This window comes from Salmo trutta, chromosome 38, assembly GCF_901001165.1.
Source record: "Salmo trutta chromosome 38, fSalTru1.1, whole genome shotgun sequence".
NCBI lineage: Eukaryota > Metazoa > Chordata > Actinopteri > Salmoniformes > Salmonidae > Salmo > Salmo trutta.
This window is the reverse complement of record NC_042994.1, coordinates 19,277,217-19,296,960: the sequence shown is the minus strand read 5'-3', so window position 1 is coordinate 19,296,960 and position 19,744 is coordinate 19,277,217. Positions and strand designations below refer to the sequence as shown.

Below are 19,744 nucleotides of genomic sequence, written 5' to 3'. Positions count from 1 at the left end.
ACTGTCAAACATAGTGGTGGCAGCATCATGGTTTGGGCCTGCTTTTCTTCAGCAGGGGCAGGGAAGATGGTTAAAATTAATGGGAAGATGGATGGAGCCAAATACAGGACCATTCTGGAAGAAAACCTGATGGAGTCTGCAAAAGACCTGAGACTGGGACAGAGATTTGTCTTCCAACAAGACAATGATCCAAAACATAAAGCAAAATCTACAATGGAATGGTTCACAAATAAACATATCCAGGTGTTAGAATGGCCAAGTCAAAGTCCAGACCTGAATCCAATCGAGAATCTGTGGAAAGAACTGAAAACTGTTCACAAACGCTCTCCATCCAACCTCACTGAGCTCGAGCTGTTTTGCAAGGAGGAATGGGCAAAAATGTCAGTCTCTCGATGTGCAAAACTGATAGAGACATACCCCAAGCGACTTACAGCTGTAATCGCAGCAAAAGGTGGCGCTACAAAGTATTAACTTAAGGGGGCTGAATAATTTTGCACGCCCAATCTTTATTTTTTTTATTTGTTAAAAAAGTTTGAAATATCCAATAAATTTCGTTCCACTTCATGATTGTGTCCCACTTGTTGTTGATTCTTCACCAACAATTACAGTTTTATATCTTCATGTTTGAAGCCTGAAATGTGGCAAAAGGTCGAAAAGTTCAAGGGGGCCGAATACCTTTGCAAGGCACTGTATATATATACTGCTCAAAAAAATATAGGGAACACTTAAATCAAAAGAAGGAAAAAGGCTGCCCTAATGGAATATATATATACACTTTATAGATGTAATTTAATTAGATTATACACTGCTCAAAAAAATTAAGGGAACACTTAACCTCTAGGGGCTATGTGGGACGCAAGCGTGCCACCCCTGGTACACCCTATCAACAACAGGTGAAATATCAAGAGCGCCAAATTTGAAAACAATTAAATGTCATAATTCAAATTTCTCAAACATACAACTATCTTACACCCTTTGAAAGATAAACATCTCCTTAACCTCTCTAGGACCGGCGGGACGAATTCGTCCCACCTACGTAACAGCCAGTTGAATCCTGTGGCGCGATTTTCAAAACCTTTGAAATGCTATTACTTCAATTTCTCAAACATATGACTATTTTACAGCTATTTAAAGACAAGACTCTCGTTAATCTAACCACACTGTCCGATTTCAAAAAGGCTTTACAACGAAAGCAAAACATTAGATTATGTCAGCAGAGTACCCAGCCAGAAATAATCAGACACCCATTTTTCAAGCTAGCATATAATGTCACATAAACCCAGAAGACAGCTAAATGCAGCACTAACCTTTGATGATCTTCATCAGATGACACACCTAGGACATTATGTTATACAATACATGCATGTTTTGTTCAATCAAGTTCATATTTATATCAAAAACCAGCTTTTTACATTAGCATGTGACGTTCAGAACTAGCATACCCCCCACAAACTTCCGGGGAATTTACTAACAATTTACTAAATTACTCACGATAAACGTTCACAAAAAGCATAACAAGTATTTTAAGAATTATAGATACATTACTCCTCTATGCACTCGATATGTCCGATTTTAAAATAGCTTTTCGGATGAAGCACATTTTGCAATATTCTGAGTAGATAGCCCGGCATCACAGGGCTAGCTATTTAGACACCCACCAAGTTTAGCCATCACCAAAATCACATTTACTTTTAGAAAAGTTTGATTACCTTTCCTGTTCTTCGTCAGAACGCACTCCCAGGACTTCTACTTCAATAACAAATGTAGGTTTGGTCCAAAATAATCCATAGTTATGTTCCAACAGCGACGTTTTGTTCGTGCGTTCTAGACACTATCCCAATGGTAAATAACGGACGCGCGCACGGCGCATTTCGTGACAAAAGATTTCTAAATATTTCATTACCGTACTTTGAAGCATGTCAACCGCTGTTTAAAATCAATTTTTATGCCATTTTTCTCGTAAAAAAGCGATAATATTCCGACCGGGAATCTGCAATTAGGTAAACAGCCGAAGGAAAATACTGCACGGGGTCGAATCGGGCACACGCCTAAGCCCTTTGTCCTCTGATGGGCCACTTGGAAAAGGCGATAATGTGTTTCAGCCAGAGGCTGCCTCGTCATCGTTCAGGTTTTTCCCGGGCTCTGAGAGCCTATTGGAGCCGTAGGAAGTGTCACGTTACAGCTAAGATCCTGACTCTTCAATAAACAGAAGCAAGAACAACAACACCTTGTCAGACAGGCCACTTCCTGCATGAAACCTTCTCAGGTTTTTGCCTGCCAAATGAGTTCTGTTATACTCACAGACACCATTCAAACAGTTTTATAAACTTTAGGGTGTTTTCCATCCAAAGCCAATAATTATATGCATATTCTAGTTACTGGGCAGGAGTAGTAACCAGATTAAATCGGGTACGTTTTTTATCCGGCCGTGTCAATACTGCCCCCTAGCCCTAACAAGTTAATCTAACCACGTTGTCCGATTTCAAAAAGGCTTTACGGCGAAAGCATAGAGTTAGATTATGTTAGGAGAGTACATTGACAATAGCTGTGTGTAATGTTTTGTCAATTCAAAGACAGGCGTCACCAAAAGCAGAAAACCAGCTAAAATTATGCACTAACCTTTGACAATCTCCATCAGATGACACTCCTAGGACATTGTTAGACAATGTGCATTTTGCATTTTTAGTTCTATCAAGTTCATATTTATATCCAAAAACAGCGTTTTACTATGGCGTTGATGTTCAGGAAATCGTTTCCCTCCAATAACCGCCAGTCAAATCAGCACAACAAATTAAATAATTACTATTCGAAAACATTGGTAAAATATTATATTGTCATTCAAAGAATTATAGATTTACATCTCTTGAACGCAACCGGATTGCCAGATTTAAAAATAACCTTACTGGGAAATCACACTTTGCAATAATCTGAGCACTGCGCCCAGAAAAATACGCTTTGCGATACAGACTAACCGCCATGTTGGAGAGATCTAAAATCGAAAATACTATGTAAATAATACATTACCTTTGATTCTCTTCATCAGATGTCACTTCCAGGAATCCCAGGTCCATAACGAATGTAGTTTTGTTCGAAAAAACTCATAATTTATGTCCGAAAAGCTCCGTGTTGTTAGCACATGATCTATGCCCGCCGGACATCACTTCATGAATGAGGGGAAAAAAAATATTTACGTTGTATAGCATAAACATGTCAAACGTTGTATAGCATAAATCATTAGTGCCTTTTTTAACCAGAACATGAATAATATTCAAGGCGGACGATTGCATTCTCTTTTAAAACGTATTGGAACGAGAGTACCCAACATGAACTCGCGCGCCAGAGTCTAATCGGCCACCACCATTCCATGGCTCTTGTTCGGTCAGATCTCACAGTATAAGACTCAAAACACTTTGTAAAGACTGGTGACATCTAGTGGAAGCCATAGGAAGTGCTCAACAATTAATAAGCCCCTGTGTGTTTCAATGGCATAGGCTTAAAGGTAATTCAACACATCAGGTATCCACTTCCTGTCAGAATTTGTCTAAGGGTTTTGACTGCCATATGAGTTCTGTTATACTTACAGACACCATTCAAACAGTTTTAGAAAATTCAGAGAGTTTTCTATCCAAACCTGAACAATAATATGCATTTTCTAGCTTCTGAGTTGGTGTAGGAGGCAGTTAAAAATGGGCACATATTTTTTTCAAAATTCTGAATACTGCCCCCTAGCCCTAAGAAGTTTTAAACAACACAATGTAACTCCAAGTCAATCACACTTCTGTGAAATCAAACTGTCCACTTAGGAAGCAACACTGATTGACAATAAATTTCACATGCTGTTGTGCAAATGGAATAGACAACAGGTGGAAATTATAGGCAATTAGCAAGACACCCCCAATAAAGGAGTGGTTCTGCAGGTGGGGACCACAGACCACTTCTCAGTTCCTATGCTTCCTGGCTCATGTTTTGGTCACTTTTGAATGCTGGCAGTGCTTTCACTCTAGTGGTAGCATGAGACGGAGTCTACAACCCACACAAGTGGCTCAGGTAGTGCAACTCATCCAGGATGGCACATCAATGCGAGCTGTGGCAAGAAGGTTTGCTGTGTCTGTCAGCGTAGTGTCCAGAGCATGGAGGCGCTACCAGGAGACAGGCCAGTACATCAGGAGACGTGGAGGAGGCCGTAGGAGGGCAACAACCCAGCAGCAGGACCGCTACCTCCGCCTTTGTGCAAGGAGGAGCAGGAGGAGCACTGCCAGAGCCCTGCAAAATGACCTCCAGCAGGCCACAAATGTGCATGTGTCTGCTCAAACGGTCAGAAACAGACTCCATGAGGGTGGTATAAGGGCCCGACGTCCACAGGTGGGGATTGTGCTTACAGCCCCACACCGTGCAGAACGTTTGGCATTTGCCAGAGAACACCAAGATTGGCAAATTCGCCACTGGCGCCCTGTGCTCTTCACAGATGAAAGCAGGTTCACACTGAGCACGTGACAGACGTGACAGAGTCTGGAGACGCCGTGGAGAACGTTCTGCTGCCTGCAACATCCTCCAGCATGACCGGTTTGGCGGTGGGTCAGTCATGGTGTGGGGTGGCATTTCTTTGGGGGGCCACACAGCCCTCCATGTGCTCGCCAGAGGTAGCCTGACTGCCATTAGGTACCGAGATGAGATCCTCAGACCCCTTGTGAGACCATATGCTGGTGCGGTTGGCCCTGGGTTCCTCCTAATGCAAGACAATGCTAGACCTCATGTGGCTGGAGTGTGTCAGCAGTTCCTGCAAGAGGAAGGCATTGATGCTATGGACTGGCCCGCCCATTCCCCAGACCTGAATCCAATTGAGCACATCTGGGACATCATGTCTCGCTCCATCCACCAACGCCACGTTGCACCACAGACTGTCCAGGAGTTGGCGGATGCTTTAGTCCAGGTCTGGGAGGAGATCCCTCAGGAGACCATCCGCCACCTCATCAGGAGCATGCCCAAGCGTTGTAGGGAGGTCATACAGGCACGTGGAGGCCACACACACTACTGAGCCTCATTTTGACTTGTTTTAAGGACATTACATCAAAGTTGGATCAGCCTGTAGTGTGGTTTTCCACTTTAATTTTGAGTGTGACTCCAAATCCAGACCTCCTTGGGTTGATAAATTGGATTTCCATTGATTATTTTTGTGTGATTTTGTTGTCAGCACATTCAACTATGTAAAGAAAAAAGTATTTAATAAGATTATTTCTTTCATTCATATCTAGGATGTGTTGTTTAAGTGTTCCCTTTATTTTTTTGAGCAGTGTACATACCTTATCTTACCTTATTAGATAGTTGATAAGATATTTATTTATAACTTGTCTTGTGGTGATTGGCTTAAGACAAACACGGCAGTAATGTTTTATTGAACATACAATGTCTACACCTCTTTGTGGCATGTACTTGAGTGCATTTCATTGAATGTGGTGTGTCTGGCTAAGGTACAGTAGTGTTGACATCCCTCTGCTGTCCACTTTCAGCCTGGGAAGGATAGAAAACTGGTGCTCATTTATCTGGTGGCCGATGTGATCTTCGTGCTGCTCTTCATGCTGTGTAATGTTCAGCCCCACTACAACCTGCCTGTCTCCTTTGAATACGACACCTGGTTCATCGTCTTCATGATCCTCTTTGCCTTTTCCAATGGATACCTGGACAGCCTTTGCATGTGCTTTGGGCCCAAGTAAGACCTCTTGCCTTCGACCTGTGCACAAACCCAAATAGATACATATTCACGGTACAGAGCAACATTTTACTATCGCAATGACACACGCTGTGAGCAAACTAACCATTTGCTAGCAAAAATTTGACATAGACGGGATTAGTAAAAATATAACTTTTCTTAAACAGGGAAATCCCATTGAGACCTAGGCCTCTTTTGCAAGTTCACAAATTATACAAAATATTACAAATACAATGTAATAAAAACATATTTACAAGCATTTTAAGAAAAGCAATCACATTCCTCAACAAGGAGATTGTAGGTAGCCTAGCGGTTAGAGCATTGGGCCAGAAACCGAAAGGTTGCTGGTTTGAATATCCGAGCCGACAAGGTAAAAAAATGTAAATATTCCCTTGAGCAGGGGTGCTGTACTACTATGGCTGATCCTGTAAAACACCACATTCACTGCACCCATCTGGTGTATGTGAAAATAAAAAATTGTATTAACTTGAAATGCCCTAGAGGTAATGGAGCACCAAGGTGTGGAGGTCTGCAGATCATTCCATACATTGGGTTCAAAATAACTGAATGCTGATTTCCCTAATTCTGTAGAGATCAACGGGACCTTGAGAGTTAGCCATCCCTGTGATCCGGTCTGGCGACTCGTATAATTTAAGTGAAGTATGGTACGGTGGAAGTTTGTGCAAGAAGGCTTTATAAACAAAAAGAGAGCAGTGTATCGATCTACGAGACGGCCAGCCTACTTTCTGATATAGGATGCAATGATGTGTACTGAACCTGTCACCTGTAATAAAGTGTGGTGTGGTAAACTGCATCTAATGGTTTCAGTGAAGTGGCACCTTCAGTCATATAAATGGTGTCACTGTAGTCTAGCAATTGCAGGAAAGTTGACTGAATTATCTGCTTTCTGTTGTTCAAGGAGAGGCATGATTTATTTCTAAAGAAGAAGCCTATTTTTATTCTCAACTTCTTAAATAACTTATCCGTATGCTTTTTAAAAGATAACTTTTCGTTAATCCAGATGGCCAGATATTTATAAGCAAGGACACAATCAATGTGGGCACCATAAACCAATTACATGACACTTGATCCAGGCCAATTTCAGACAACCTTTTTGAATTAGTAAAGATCGGTCGACAGTGTTGAACGCTTTAGACAAGTCAATAAATAGAACAGCACACTGTTTCTTCCTATCCAAACAATTGACTACATAATTTAAAACCAGTGATGCTTCCGAGATGGTGCTATGCCCTGGTCTGAAGCCCAACTGATGCACATTTAGAATAGATTTTGAAGTTAAGAAAGATCTTAGCTGGGCATTAATCAAGGATTGAAACATTTTAGCCAGGCAAGAAAGTTTAGAAATAGGGTGATAATTATTAATGTCACAATGTCTGTTAGGACGAGGCACGACACATTGTAAACGCAAAGCAATTGTGAGGTGCAGTTTTTGGAGCTCCTGTCTATATAAAATGTTATGGTTAGTTTACTCACGTTGCAAGGGTCATTACGTGAGGAAAATGTCTCCCAGGTTGACCGAAATGAGATTGCACCTAAAATCTTACCACACCTGATAGGCTGTCATTCTCTCTCTCGCCACAGAAAAGTTTCTCCTCATGAGGTGGAGACAGCTGGAGCCATTATGGCCTTCTTCTTGTCCCTGGGTTTGGCTCTGGGAGCATCCCTCTCATTCCTCTTCAGAGCCCTGGTCTAAAATGGCACCCTGTAGAGAACATAACCCTAACCCAAACACAACCCATAACACTTGCATTGTAACAAATCTGTCTCAAATGTATTTGTTTCTTTTTTTAACAAGCGATACTGATTCGCCTCAAATCTGGTCTTCCAAAGAACGGAAGGTGGCAAGCAGATTAAGGCCAGGATTCAATCCGATAGCACTTTGTTGTTTATGCGCTATTTAAAAGGTCATTTTCCAATTGTACCGACCATATACAGTGTTTACCGTGAATGTGGTCTCCATGAACGCAGGAACATTACCTTTAATAGACGATAGTGTGAGGATTCTTTCGTTTGAACGCTACCAAACTAACCAAAACTGAACTAAGTAGAGCGTTTGTGAAATTAGGCAACTACAGGTTCCTACTATCCATGGGAGATCACATTCTATGCAATTCAGCGCTTCCCTTATGATTCTGTAGTATTCCAATTTGAATCCTTATGAAGCTGAAATATTATGAAGCCATGAGCTCAACACGAAGCAAGTCAACACAATTTACTGCCATTTATTTGCAAATACAGTTGAAGTCGGAAGTTTACCTACACTTAGGTTGGAGTCATTAAAACACGTTTTTCAACCACTCCACAGATTTCGTGTTAATAACAAACTATAGTTTTGGCAAGTCGGTTCGGACATCTACTTTTTCCAACAATTGTTTACAGACAGATTATTTCACTTATAATTCACTGTATCACAATTCCAGTGGGTGAGAAGTTTACATACACTAAGATGACTGTGCCTTTAAACAGCTTGGAAAATTCCAGAAAATGATGTCATGGCTTTAGAAGCTTCTGATAGGCTAATTTAAATAATTTGTCTCATCATTTGAAATAATGAGTCAATTGGAGGTGTACCTTCCAGCTCAGTGCCTCTTTGCTTGACATCATGGAAAAATCAAAAGAAATCAGCCAAGACCTCCACAAGTCTGGTTCATCCTTGGGAGCAATTTCCAAACGCCTGAAAGTACCACGTTCATCTGTAAAAACAATGGTACGCAAGTATGAACACCATGGGACCACACAGCCACCATAACGGCTTCTTCCTCAGGAGAGATGAACGTACTTTGGTGCAAAAAGTGCAAATCAATCCCAGAACAACAGCAAAGGACCTTGTGAAGATGCTGGAGGAAACAGGTGCAAATGTATCTATATCCACAGTAAAACAAGTCCTATATCGACATAACCTGAAAGGCCGCTCAGCAAGGAAGAAGACACTGCTCCAAAAACACCATAGTAAAAATCCAAACTATTGTTTGCAACTGCACATGGGGACAAAGATCATACTTTTTGGAGAAATGTCCTCTGGTCTGATGAAACAAAAATAGAACTGTTCAGCCATAATGACCATCGTTATGTTTGGAGGAAAAAGGGGGAGGCTTGCAAGCCGAAGAATACCATCCCAACCATGAAGCACGGCGGTGGCAGCAACATGTTGTGGGGGTATTTTTCTGCAGGATGGACTGGTGCACAAAATAGATTTCACTTCTCCCTTCTCTTTTTTCTTCCAGTATCTCTCCCTGTCTTTTTGCAGATGTTCCTGGTATCATATAGGATCATTTTTGATTTTGTTTCTGTTTCCTATGTGCTGTTTTATGTGGCATCTTCTAAAAATAAAGACAAATACTACTTAGTTTTAAACTTGGAGCATTTTCTAGATTACATTTATTTAAAACATGATTGAATACTTATTTTTTTTAAGTTTAAAAAAAGTAAAAGTAAAAACGAATAAGATAATGGATTTGTGTCATTTCCACCACACTTAAGTTTGTGATGGAAATGACACTTCTACAGTTTCTGGAGAAAATTGACAGACTGCTTAGCATGCTTTGGTTAGTATTACAGCTAGCATTTCGTTTACACTAAATACATAAAATATCAAAAAAATTCTAATTAAAGAAATTATAGCCTGTTTGGAAATGACTGACAAAAATATTCTCTACACAAGCAACATTTACCTTCAACTTTTGGACATCACATCTGGAACAACTGTCCACTGCAGCCATGTGCTTCAGTGTCACAATGTTTCCATGGTAACTAAATTAACATTCTTTTGAAAAAAACGTTATTAATTAGGAATTTGTCCTCAGTGGTGGAAATGACAACACTCCCAAAGGACAGGTATATTTTGTGTAAAAAACAACAAAGGGCATACTCACAATACATATTGATATAGATTTTATTTAATTGACTCTTTCTGTAGTACATAACATTATATAAAGTGTAATTATGAATGTTTTCTCATAGAAAAACATAGAAGCTTAAAAGTCAGTCAGGGACAAGGACAAAACAGTGCAATTGAGGTATAAAATGCATCTGAAAAGTAGCTAAAATACTTGGTGTTTAAAAAAAAGTATAGGGTGATTCCAGTGCGACCTTAACATACAAATATTTATTTTATTTTTTATAAAATCCCCAAATTTGACCCGAGGACATAGAAGCGCCCGTAGTTGCAGAATCACCCATGTTGTGTTATACCAAGTGCCACTACGTCTGATTTTTAAATGTCTGATGTGGATTTTGAGACAGAGAAAAATATTCAACAGGGGGCTCTATTCAAATCGATCACTGAAGTGATAGAAATTTAAAGCTAATTCCGATTGAGCTGACATATGCAGCGTTTACTGTGAATGCATTATTCGCTAACGCGGGAACATTTCCTTTAAATTTCAATCACGTAGCCGTGAACTTCTGCGATAACAATTGAATAGAGCCCTTAAACTTGCTCTAATGTTCACAAGTATGGAACCAATGAGATCAGCGGTAACCTACTTTAGCAGGAAAATTATTGATTTTTATTGCTTTCGTTTAGGTGTGTCAGAGTTGTAATTGCGTGAGAGCTGAGACTGCATTTATGGTTAACACGTGATAATTCCGCTCAATTGGAAATTACCTTTAAAAGTGTCTACAAAGTGTGATCGGATTGTAAATTAGTGCCAGAGTGGTGTAGCGGTACCACTCCTGACCAAACAAACGTCTCGGCCACTTTACCTTAGGTGCCCTTCCATCTCTCTCCCCTACTGTTCTATCACAAAAACAGTAACATATGTAAGGGATTGGGAATCCAATCTCCTACAAAACCACTGTCTAACTGGAATAGCATTATGTCAAAAGACATGAAATCTCTGCCACCACAGGGATCGCTCCTTAACATGAAGGATGAATGCCGATTTTATTGATCAAGGAACAGATAATGACAAATGCATCACCATACAGACCTTTGGACAAAAGTAAAAATAAATAGTATACACAAGCTGACACATCTACAGCATCAAATTAAAAACTTTCCTTAGTTTTCTTAGTGAAGGGAACCAGCATGAATGTTAGCAGAGACTGAAAAACAAACGTGTGACCATTTGCTGTATTTATATGTAGCCCTACCCATATTCATGTTTTATAGAAACTGTAGATGATGTACTTTATAACACTACCATAACTTAATAGTGAATTTTGATGGCTATTTACAAAAATATATATATTGAAATCTAATCATAAACTTTTAGCAAACCATTCTCAAGCCTTCTGAGCATTTGACATGTTTATTTTTTAGATCACATTCTTCTTTTCACAACTTAAATGCTAAGCAACAAATATAAAATTAAATAAAAAGTCAGATCATGATAAATAAAAAAAATCCCAATAAATGTAACAGCATTGTCACAGCTATCAATATAATACATACATCGGTATCAAATTTGGAATAGGCAGTGTCACTGACCACAGTTCCTTTTGCGATTTACCTGAATCTCAAAACCTTTTTTGTCACTATAGAATAGTGTTACTGTAAAATAACTTAATTTCCATTGAGAAATAGACTGTATTAGCAAGCAAGTCTCTTAAAATATTTCTTATTGTGTCAGGAAAATGTAATTTCATTGGATAGTTGTTAGTCTTGTGTTAGCGTGCATACAATCATGAACAGTGTTAGTGCACACTCACTTAAAGGGAAACAGAAGATACAGACCAGAGTAGACACAGAAAAACTACAATATATCCAGCATGTAGCTATGGTTTTCAAACAGGGACAAACCACAATACAATGGTAATTTCAGTGTGTCTACAGAGGAACATGTGTTGCTAATAACAAGACAACCATGATACATGTTTTCATTTTCCTCTGATAGATTGTTACCAATAGCCATAGCTTTCATAGATTAGCTTCGTCAACAGATCGAAACGCTCAAAGTTGAAAACAACTAATACAATGTAAAAAAAATAAAAAATGTAATTTTTTCTTAAAAACAAGTACACCTGAGACTTAAACTTTTCATTAAGTCACTGCTCTAGTTCTATTTCTTTGCTGAATGTCGCACTTGCTATTGCATGTTCCTGATGCAAAATGGTAAAACATCCTTCTTTGTTACAAATCATTTCGCACAGAGATGTAATACAAAAACACAGCTATACAGTGACCTCTAGCAGACCTTCACTATTAGTGCACCTCATCTGTTGGACTAGTCAGTGGAGCCACTCTTTGGCCCGGTCAATTTTTGGTCCCTAGTCTCTTTCATTTGGCCCTATCCCTATGGTGTTCACAGATCTGAAAGGACTAGCTAGGTTTATAAAGAAATACTTAGAATGCTCCACTTAACAGTATTAGGGAGGTGCTAGGGCGAATGAGCCATCACTACTGTATATTGATTATACTTACACAGTGATTTAATACTCTTGAAAAGTCACATTTATTTCTGCCGTTGTTCTGTTATACACTTTTTTCTGTTTTGGATTGAATTATATAATCAAATTCATGAAATTGTGGTAATTTAAGACATATATGAAATTATATACATAGTTGTGCATTAATTTATTTCTACCTAATGCCTTTTATGGAAGTATTCGATTGTGTTTTCATGCGTTTTGTGCTTGAAGTCCATTTAGAAAAGATAGTGCACACTGGCTTTGAAATGTCATCACAATTTCCCAGAATAGAACTGTGAACACCAAATGGGGTAGTTCCTATGCAGGCTGAGAAAAGAGGCTGAGGGCCAAAATAGACTCTGGCCTTAATACCACAGTTCTGTTCCAGAAAGTGCAAAACAAAGATGGCCGACATCTAAGCCAGAAGGGCCAGCCCATGATGTCATGTTGTTCTCAACCAGACATTTGACTGATTGCACTTCAATCAGAGACAACGTAATGATACTTTGCATCTAAGTGCATGAAAACGCACTGCACCCAAACTTATGTGACAAAAATAAATGGAAGCATCGCTATTCATTGGTGCTGTATATCTGAAAAATTATCTTACATAAGTATGACTCCTGAGGAGCAAAATACTTTACTAAGGCTACATTTTGTTCATCTACACTTCATTACTATTCCCTCTGAGAGGAAGCATAGAAAAACAGCTAATTCATTGGGACTTGGCTCCTCCAGAGATGCATCTAGCTCACCTCAGCATATTTCTGACTGGAAGATTAAGGGTAGAGTACAACTTGAGGCAAGAACAGTTTCTTTATGTCTCACAGTGCCCCCCACCCCTGGGTCTAGTTTCTCTTTGAAACACTTCCTGACTCAAAAGAACAGGCACCAGTAGATGACCATAGTCAACAAACACAAAGTGGGTACTCACAACTTAAACCTTTTTTTGTTTTGTGTTCCCTGTGGGACGAAAGACAAGGCTTGACTACAAAAAATAAAAAAATACTTTAATGCTCACGAGCATGAAAGTCATTGTAAACCAATTTTTTTTTCTACCTATAGATTAAATCTGTAGTTGACCCCTCTCCAAATTTCAAGTGTAAGTAACTATTGTTAATGTTTAAATCCTTAGCAACTTTGTTTGGCATTCTCATGTATTGATCTACTGTTAGTGCACACTTAAACACAGACAGAACCCATACAGATACCTTCTTACAGGACTGCTGAAAACTCCAGGCTTAAAAGGTAGATCATCAAGTGCAAAAGCACCGTTTTTCCGTGGATCTACAACATAAGCTAAACTATTGAAAGATTGCGCAAATGTTCAAGATCAAGGTGAACAGAACTCACAGTAGTAGCGCTGACAAGAAAATTAGCTTCCTATTTCAGGTATAGATGTTCATATGTTTAAGGTAGTAGAGGTAAAATAAAAAACTAAAGACAAAATAAAAAAACTGTACAATGTCAGTGGCTGCAAGAGTCACCAAGCCATCCACGACTGACCCTTTGGAAACTGAGACGGACAGGATGGAAGGGAGCAGAGAGACCAGGTGACTGACAGGGCATCACTGTAGACAAATGTCATGAGAACAAGTCACACCAGAAACACCACAATCCAGCTGAGCGGAGCCTGGTCTGTTGGCTGTTTGGCATGCCATGCCCACTGCCGTCTTTGGAATGTTTATGACACGATAGAGGGCCGATGTCATGGCCCTGATATCCTCCAACAGTGCCCATTCAGTGACGTGAGACACATGAAGTAAAACAATATATAAAATACACAAACCTGAGTGACTGCATCATGTTTTTATATGTCATGTTAAGATGGTGTCTCCAACCATGTTCAGTTGCAGAGGATGTTCAGTTGCAGAGTGAATATCTTATGACATACAGAAGACATCAATGAAAAAAGGGGGAAGCAAGTAATTTTGTTCATAAACTATGAGAAAGAAGACCTAATGCAGGGTGCTTTGCACGTTGACAAGAATGAACCAAGTTTTGTTTGGGTATGAGTCTGTAGACCCATAAAAGTTAATGGGCCCTGTGCTTGGAGCAGGATTTCATTGGAGACTTTGTAGCCTAACTTTCATGACCTCTCCACCAGTCCTGAGCCACCCTGATGGGGATTTAGTAGTTAGACACACAAGTAAGGAAACATGGATGAAAAGAAACCCAAACCAGGCACGATTTTGACCCCCCTCTTCCCAATAAGAGAGACAAAAATGGGTTGGTTTATTCCTGGAGTCCCAGGAAAGAAACCATACAATAGCCTACTCCAAAAAAAGGCGATGATGGTCATCCAGGTTGAGCTGAGCTGTCGAATTGTACATGGAGAAACTTGTGTGTTTTGTATGTTTCTCAAATATACATTGTATCTTTATATTATGAAATTAGCTCATCTTTTTGGGTTTGATGAAAACCAGTGTTGGACTTGTGCTGAGTGTTGGACTTGTGCTCCATAGAAGTTCCATAAAAGTGTAGGACTCCAGTAGATAAATAAATAAAATAAGGGGCGTTAACGCCCAGATTCATATCGCGAGGATAGGTGTTCAAAATACACTGAGAGGGGACTTCCTCACAGACAAGCATCAAATTAGATTTAACAAAACCATTCACAATTACACCGTGTGTGTGTGTGTGTGTGTGTGTGTGTGTGTGTGTCTGGCATTTTCTGGTAATGCCAATGTGCAGAGGCACAACTGAAAAACAGTGACAGAGTGGGTGAGCATGGGGGAGGAATGACTGCAGATTGTTTTAGAATCCAAAGTGAAGTTGGTGGTTTGTTTATCTGGCATTCATGCTCTCTGAAATCCCTCTCTCACCATTCTCTCTTTCCCCTTCTCAGCTGGTAGTGTTCCTGGTGGACCTCATTGGCTATGAGGCTGTCTTCACCAGACTGGAAATCAGCTTCATTGAGACTATTTCCAGTGTTGATCATCTCCTCATCCTGTGAGGATCCCCGATCTTCCTCCCCACTACCTGTGCAAGCGTCATCCATGATTGGGTCCTGTAAGACCTGGGCAATGTACGTTGGTTGCTAAGGAGAAAACAAACATTCAATGTTATGAAGGATCCTGCACCTCACCATTCATATGCTTATAAATGGCATCTTGAGAAGTTAAAGGTGTTTGACATACTACTTAGCCTTGTATTGCTTCATACTTCATCATAACCCAAACACACAATGGTTGAGTTCCTGCCCGACTACATTGCAGACCAAAGCCAGCTCTTACAAAGCCCTGGATAGGTATTTAATATATCAGTTAACCGCATCATATGATATAGCAAAATAATGCCTGACTGCACAGTCGGCGCAACCATTGGTTGATGCAATACAACGCCTGTGCATCTAGTCGGGCAGGAACTCGCCCATTCTATGCGAGAAAATGAAATATTTTATATTGTTCACATGTTCAAATACCAAAAATGTGAACCAATAGTAAATCAGCAAGACACTGCTGTTTGTTTACATTGAAGATGATCAGGATGGCCAGTGAACGAGCAACTTTAGAGTTTAATTTAATTCCTTTACTATAACAGATCAAAGTGCTTTACATAATAAAGGGGGAAACTCACCTCTTCCACTAGCAATGTGTGGCACTCACCTGGGTAATGTATTTTGTGCCAGAATGCTCACCACACATCAGCTAGCATGGTGGAGAGATGAGGAATGATATTTGCCAATGAGGGGATGATTAGGTGGCCATGATGGAAATAGGGCCAGGTTGGGAATTTAACCACCGATTTAAGACACCCATTTAATGTCCCATCTGAAAGATGTGAGCCTAAGCAAGGCAATGTCCCCTTCACTGCCCTGGGGTACTGGCATTCAATCTTAAGACCAGAGGTGAAGAGTGTCCCATACTGGCCCTCCAACACCTCTTCCAGCAGCATCTGGTCTCCCATCCAGGGCTGACCCTGCTTAGCTTCAGAAGCAAGACAGCAGTGGGATGCTGCTGGTGAAAAGTTGACAGGGAAATGGAACGTAGTTGCATTGACGGGGAGACAAACATTTATATACAGCCTAGTCGGGCTGAATTTCCACTATAACACTATCAATTTAGCGCTGGCAAACAGAGTGATAGCAGGTAGAGCTGGAAATATAACCAAATTCAGCAATTTTTATATAATTTCAAATTAAATGAACATTTCATATTCATCCTCTTCAGCACCACTCCAACATCAGCATATATAATAATTAAGCAATAAGGCCCGAGAAGGAGTGATATATGGCCAATAAGGGCTGTTCTTATGTACAACACAACGCAGAGTGCCTGGACACAGCCCTTAGCTGTGGAATATTGGTCATATATCACAAACCCCTGAGGTGCCTTATTGCTATTATTAACTGGTTACCAACGTAATTAGAGCAGTAATAATAAATGTTTTGTGGTACACGGTCTAATACACCACGGCTGTCAGCCAATCAGCATTCAGGGCTCGATCCACCCAGTATATAATATATTCCATTTAGCAGACGCTATTATCCAAAGCGACTTAGTCATGCGTGCATACATTTTACGTATGGGTGCTCTTGGGAAACAAACCCATTATTCTGGCGTTGCAAACGCCATGCTTTACCAACTGAGCCACAGAGAACCACATGAAAATGGTGCGTTTCTATGTTTTGTACTCAAAAATAAAAAGTATTTCCGATGACATGATCCGAAAACACTTGACAATGGCCGTGTTCGGGAGCATCAAAACCATGATGCATCATGGGTAATTTATCATTGTGACTGACTGATCTACAAATAAAATTGAGTAGTTACTTATGACGCAAGGTGATTTGTAGATCTGTCATTCTCGACTTGCTTTCAAAGTCGGCTGCAATGTTGAAGCTTCAAAAAATATTAAAGCTATCATTTTGATCTCACAGTCCTTGCACCGATAGGGTGGTCTATGAATGAATTTGAGACTGGTTACATTTCTCCAGCCTCATCTTTTTTTCATTTTCCAAAATGGCAGGGTGACCACTTTGTTGTTTTTTGAATAACAGATTTGGGCCAGTCAGTTTGTTTGTCAAGGGAGCAAACAAACACACATTGTCGGAACACTGGACAAAATTATGCATATTGTGCATTGCGATAACGTTGGGCCAATCTCAGTGTGCTATCTGTGGCGGCAGGTAGCCTAGTGGTTAGAGTGTTGGGCCAGTAACCGAAAGGTTGCTGGATCGAATCACGGAGCTGGAAAGGTAAAAATCTGTCGTTCTGCTATACCCTGGTAGGCCGTACTTGTAAATAAGAACTTGTTCTTAACTGACTTGCCTAGTTAAATAAAGGTTAAATATACTGCTCAAAAAAATAAAGGGAACACTTAAACAACACATCCTAGATCTGAATGAAAGAAATATTCTTATTAAATACTTTTTCTTTACATAGTTGAATGTGCTGACAACAAAATCACACAAAAATAATCAATGGAAATCCAATTTATCAACCCATGGAGGTCTGGATTTGGAGTCACACTCAAAATTAAAGTGGAAAACAACACTACAGGCTGATCCAACTTTTATGTAATGTCCTTAAAACAAGTCAAAATGAGGCTCAGTAGTGTGTGTGGCCTCCACGTGCCTGTATGACCTCCCTACAACGCCTGGGCATGCTCCTGATGAGGTGGTGGATGGTCTCCTGAGGGATCTCCTCCCAGACCTGGACTAAAGCATCCGCCAACTCCTGGACAGTCTGTGGTGCAACGTGGCGTTGGTGGATGGAGCGAGACATGATGTCCCAGATGTTCTCAATTGGATTCAGGTCTGGAGAACGGGCGGGCCAGTCCATAGCATCAATGCCTTCCTCTTGCAGGAACTGCTGACACACTCCAGCCACACGAGGTCTAGCATTGTCTTGCATTAGGAGGAACCCAGGGCCAACCGCACCAGCATATGGTCTCACAAGGGGTCTGAGGATCTCATCTCGGTACCTAATGGCAGTCAGGCTACCTCTGGCGAGCACATGGAGGGCTGTGTGGCCCCCCAAAGAAATGCCACCCCACACCATGACTGACCCACCGCCAAACTGGTCATGCTGGAGGATGTTGCAGGCAGCAGAACGTTCTCCACGGCGTCTCCAGACTCTGCCACGTCTGTCACGTGCTCAGTGTGAACCTGCTTTCATCTGTGAAGAGCACAGGGCGCCAGTGGCGAATTTGCCAATCTTGGTGTTCTCTGGCAAATGCCAAACGTCCTCCACGGTGTTGAGCTGTAAGCACAATCCCCACCTGTGGACGTCGGGCCCTCATACCACCCTCATGGAGTCTGTTTCTGACCGTTTGAGCAGACACATGCACATTTGTGGCCTGCTGGAGGTCATTTTGCAGGGCGCTGGCAGTGCTCCTCCTTGCACAAAGGCGGAGGTAGCGGTCCTGCTGCTGGGTTGTTGCCCTCCTACGGCCTCCTCCGCGTCTCCTGATGTACTGGCCTGTCTCCTGGTAGCGCCTCCATGCTCTGGACACTACGCTGACAGACACAGCAAACCTTCATGCCACAGCTCGCATTGATGTGCCATCCTGGATGAGCTGCACTACCTGAGCCACTTGTGTGGGTTGTAGACTCCGTCTCATGCTCCCACTAGAGTAAAAGCACCGCCAGCATTCAAAAGTGACCAAAACATGAGCCAGGAAGCATAGGAACTGAGAAGTGGTTTGTGGTCCCCACCTGCAGAACCACTCCTTTATTGGGGGTGTCTTGCTAATTGCCTATAATTTCCACCTGTTGTCTATTCCATTTGCACAACAGCATGTGAAATGTATTGTCAATCAGTGTTGCTTCCTAAGTGGACAGTTTGATTTCACAGAAGTGTGATTGACTTGGAGTTACATTGTGTTGTTTAAGTATTCCCTTTATTTTTTTGAGCAGTGTAGATATATATTCTTAATCTGGACAGTTCCATTCTAGTCCCCCACAATTCAACAGCTTGGAATACTCCAAAAAGAATTGGCTTCTCTGCTTACCTGAGACTTATTAGAAGGAGAGGAGAAGGTGCGGAGTGGTGGGCGGCCATTTTCAACCACGTCAACATCTGTTTCCTTGGTGTCAATCTGTTTGAGACCAAAGGGGGTAAAGAAGGGAAAAGAGCTGTCAGAGATTATCCTCTGTGGTACTACTTGGCCTAAGTCTGCTACCTGAAATGAAGGACTGGACACTTGGTGTGTTGGTGAGCCGTACCTTCAGCACAGTGACCCGTACCTTGTAGTTGTGAGCGCTGAGGTACTTGAAGTGGCCGAAGCAGACGTGCGACAGGCATACCACAATGGTGATGATTAGGACCACCAAAGTGAACATGGACGTGGGGGTCACAAAGCCTGGGTTACAACAAAGTGCAAAGAGACAGTAAGTTACAATGTTTGACTTCAGGGCTCACCCTCCGAATAAGGTGTTGAGTGTTAGGTACTAACACATCTTAACAATCCAATTTACCACTTTGTTTCTGGGAAGAAAAAGATCCCCCAGTGCCTTACCTGTGCGCATGGTGGAGAAGAATAGCAGCCAAAAGAGACAGAGGATGGGAGCTGCTACCACCTGATTGACAGCACCGGAGTGGATTTTCTTGTCCAGTTTCGAGGGAAGGTAAGCGTAATACATGTTGCATCTATCCACCAGGTGCTTCAGCAGCATGTACATCAGACCTGGAAAGAGGGAGCACTTTTTTTGTTTGAGAA

At 41.1% G+C, this 19,744-nt stretch overlaps 1 protein-coding gene across 1 annotated transcript; it reads right to left on the bottom strand.

The window, feature by feature from the left end:
• Positions 1-14,900: 14,900 nt before the first annotated feature.
• On the bottom strand, positions 14,901-19,706 carry LOC115178006 (CSC1-like protein 2). The gene is made up of 4 exons (XM_029739018.1): positions 19,544-19,706; positions 19,272-19,387; positions 19,037-19,123; positions 14,901-15,119 (listed from the first exon to the last, which is right to left on the bottom strand). Exons 1-4 carry the CDS (start codon positions 19,704-19,706, stop codon positions 14,901-14,903), a joined length of 585 nt encoding a protein of 194 aa, XP_029594878.1.
• Between the last annotated feature and the right edge of the window lie 38 nt (positions 19,707-19,744).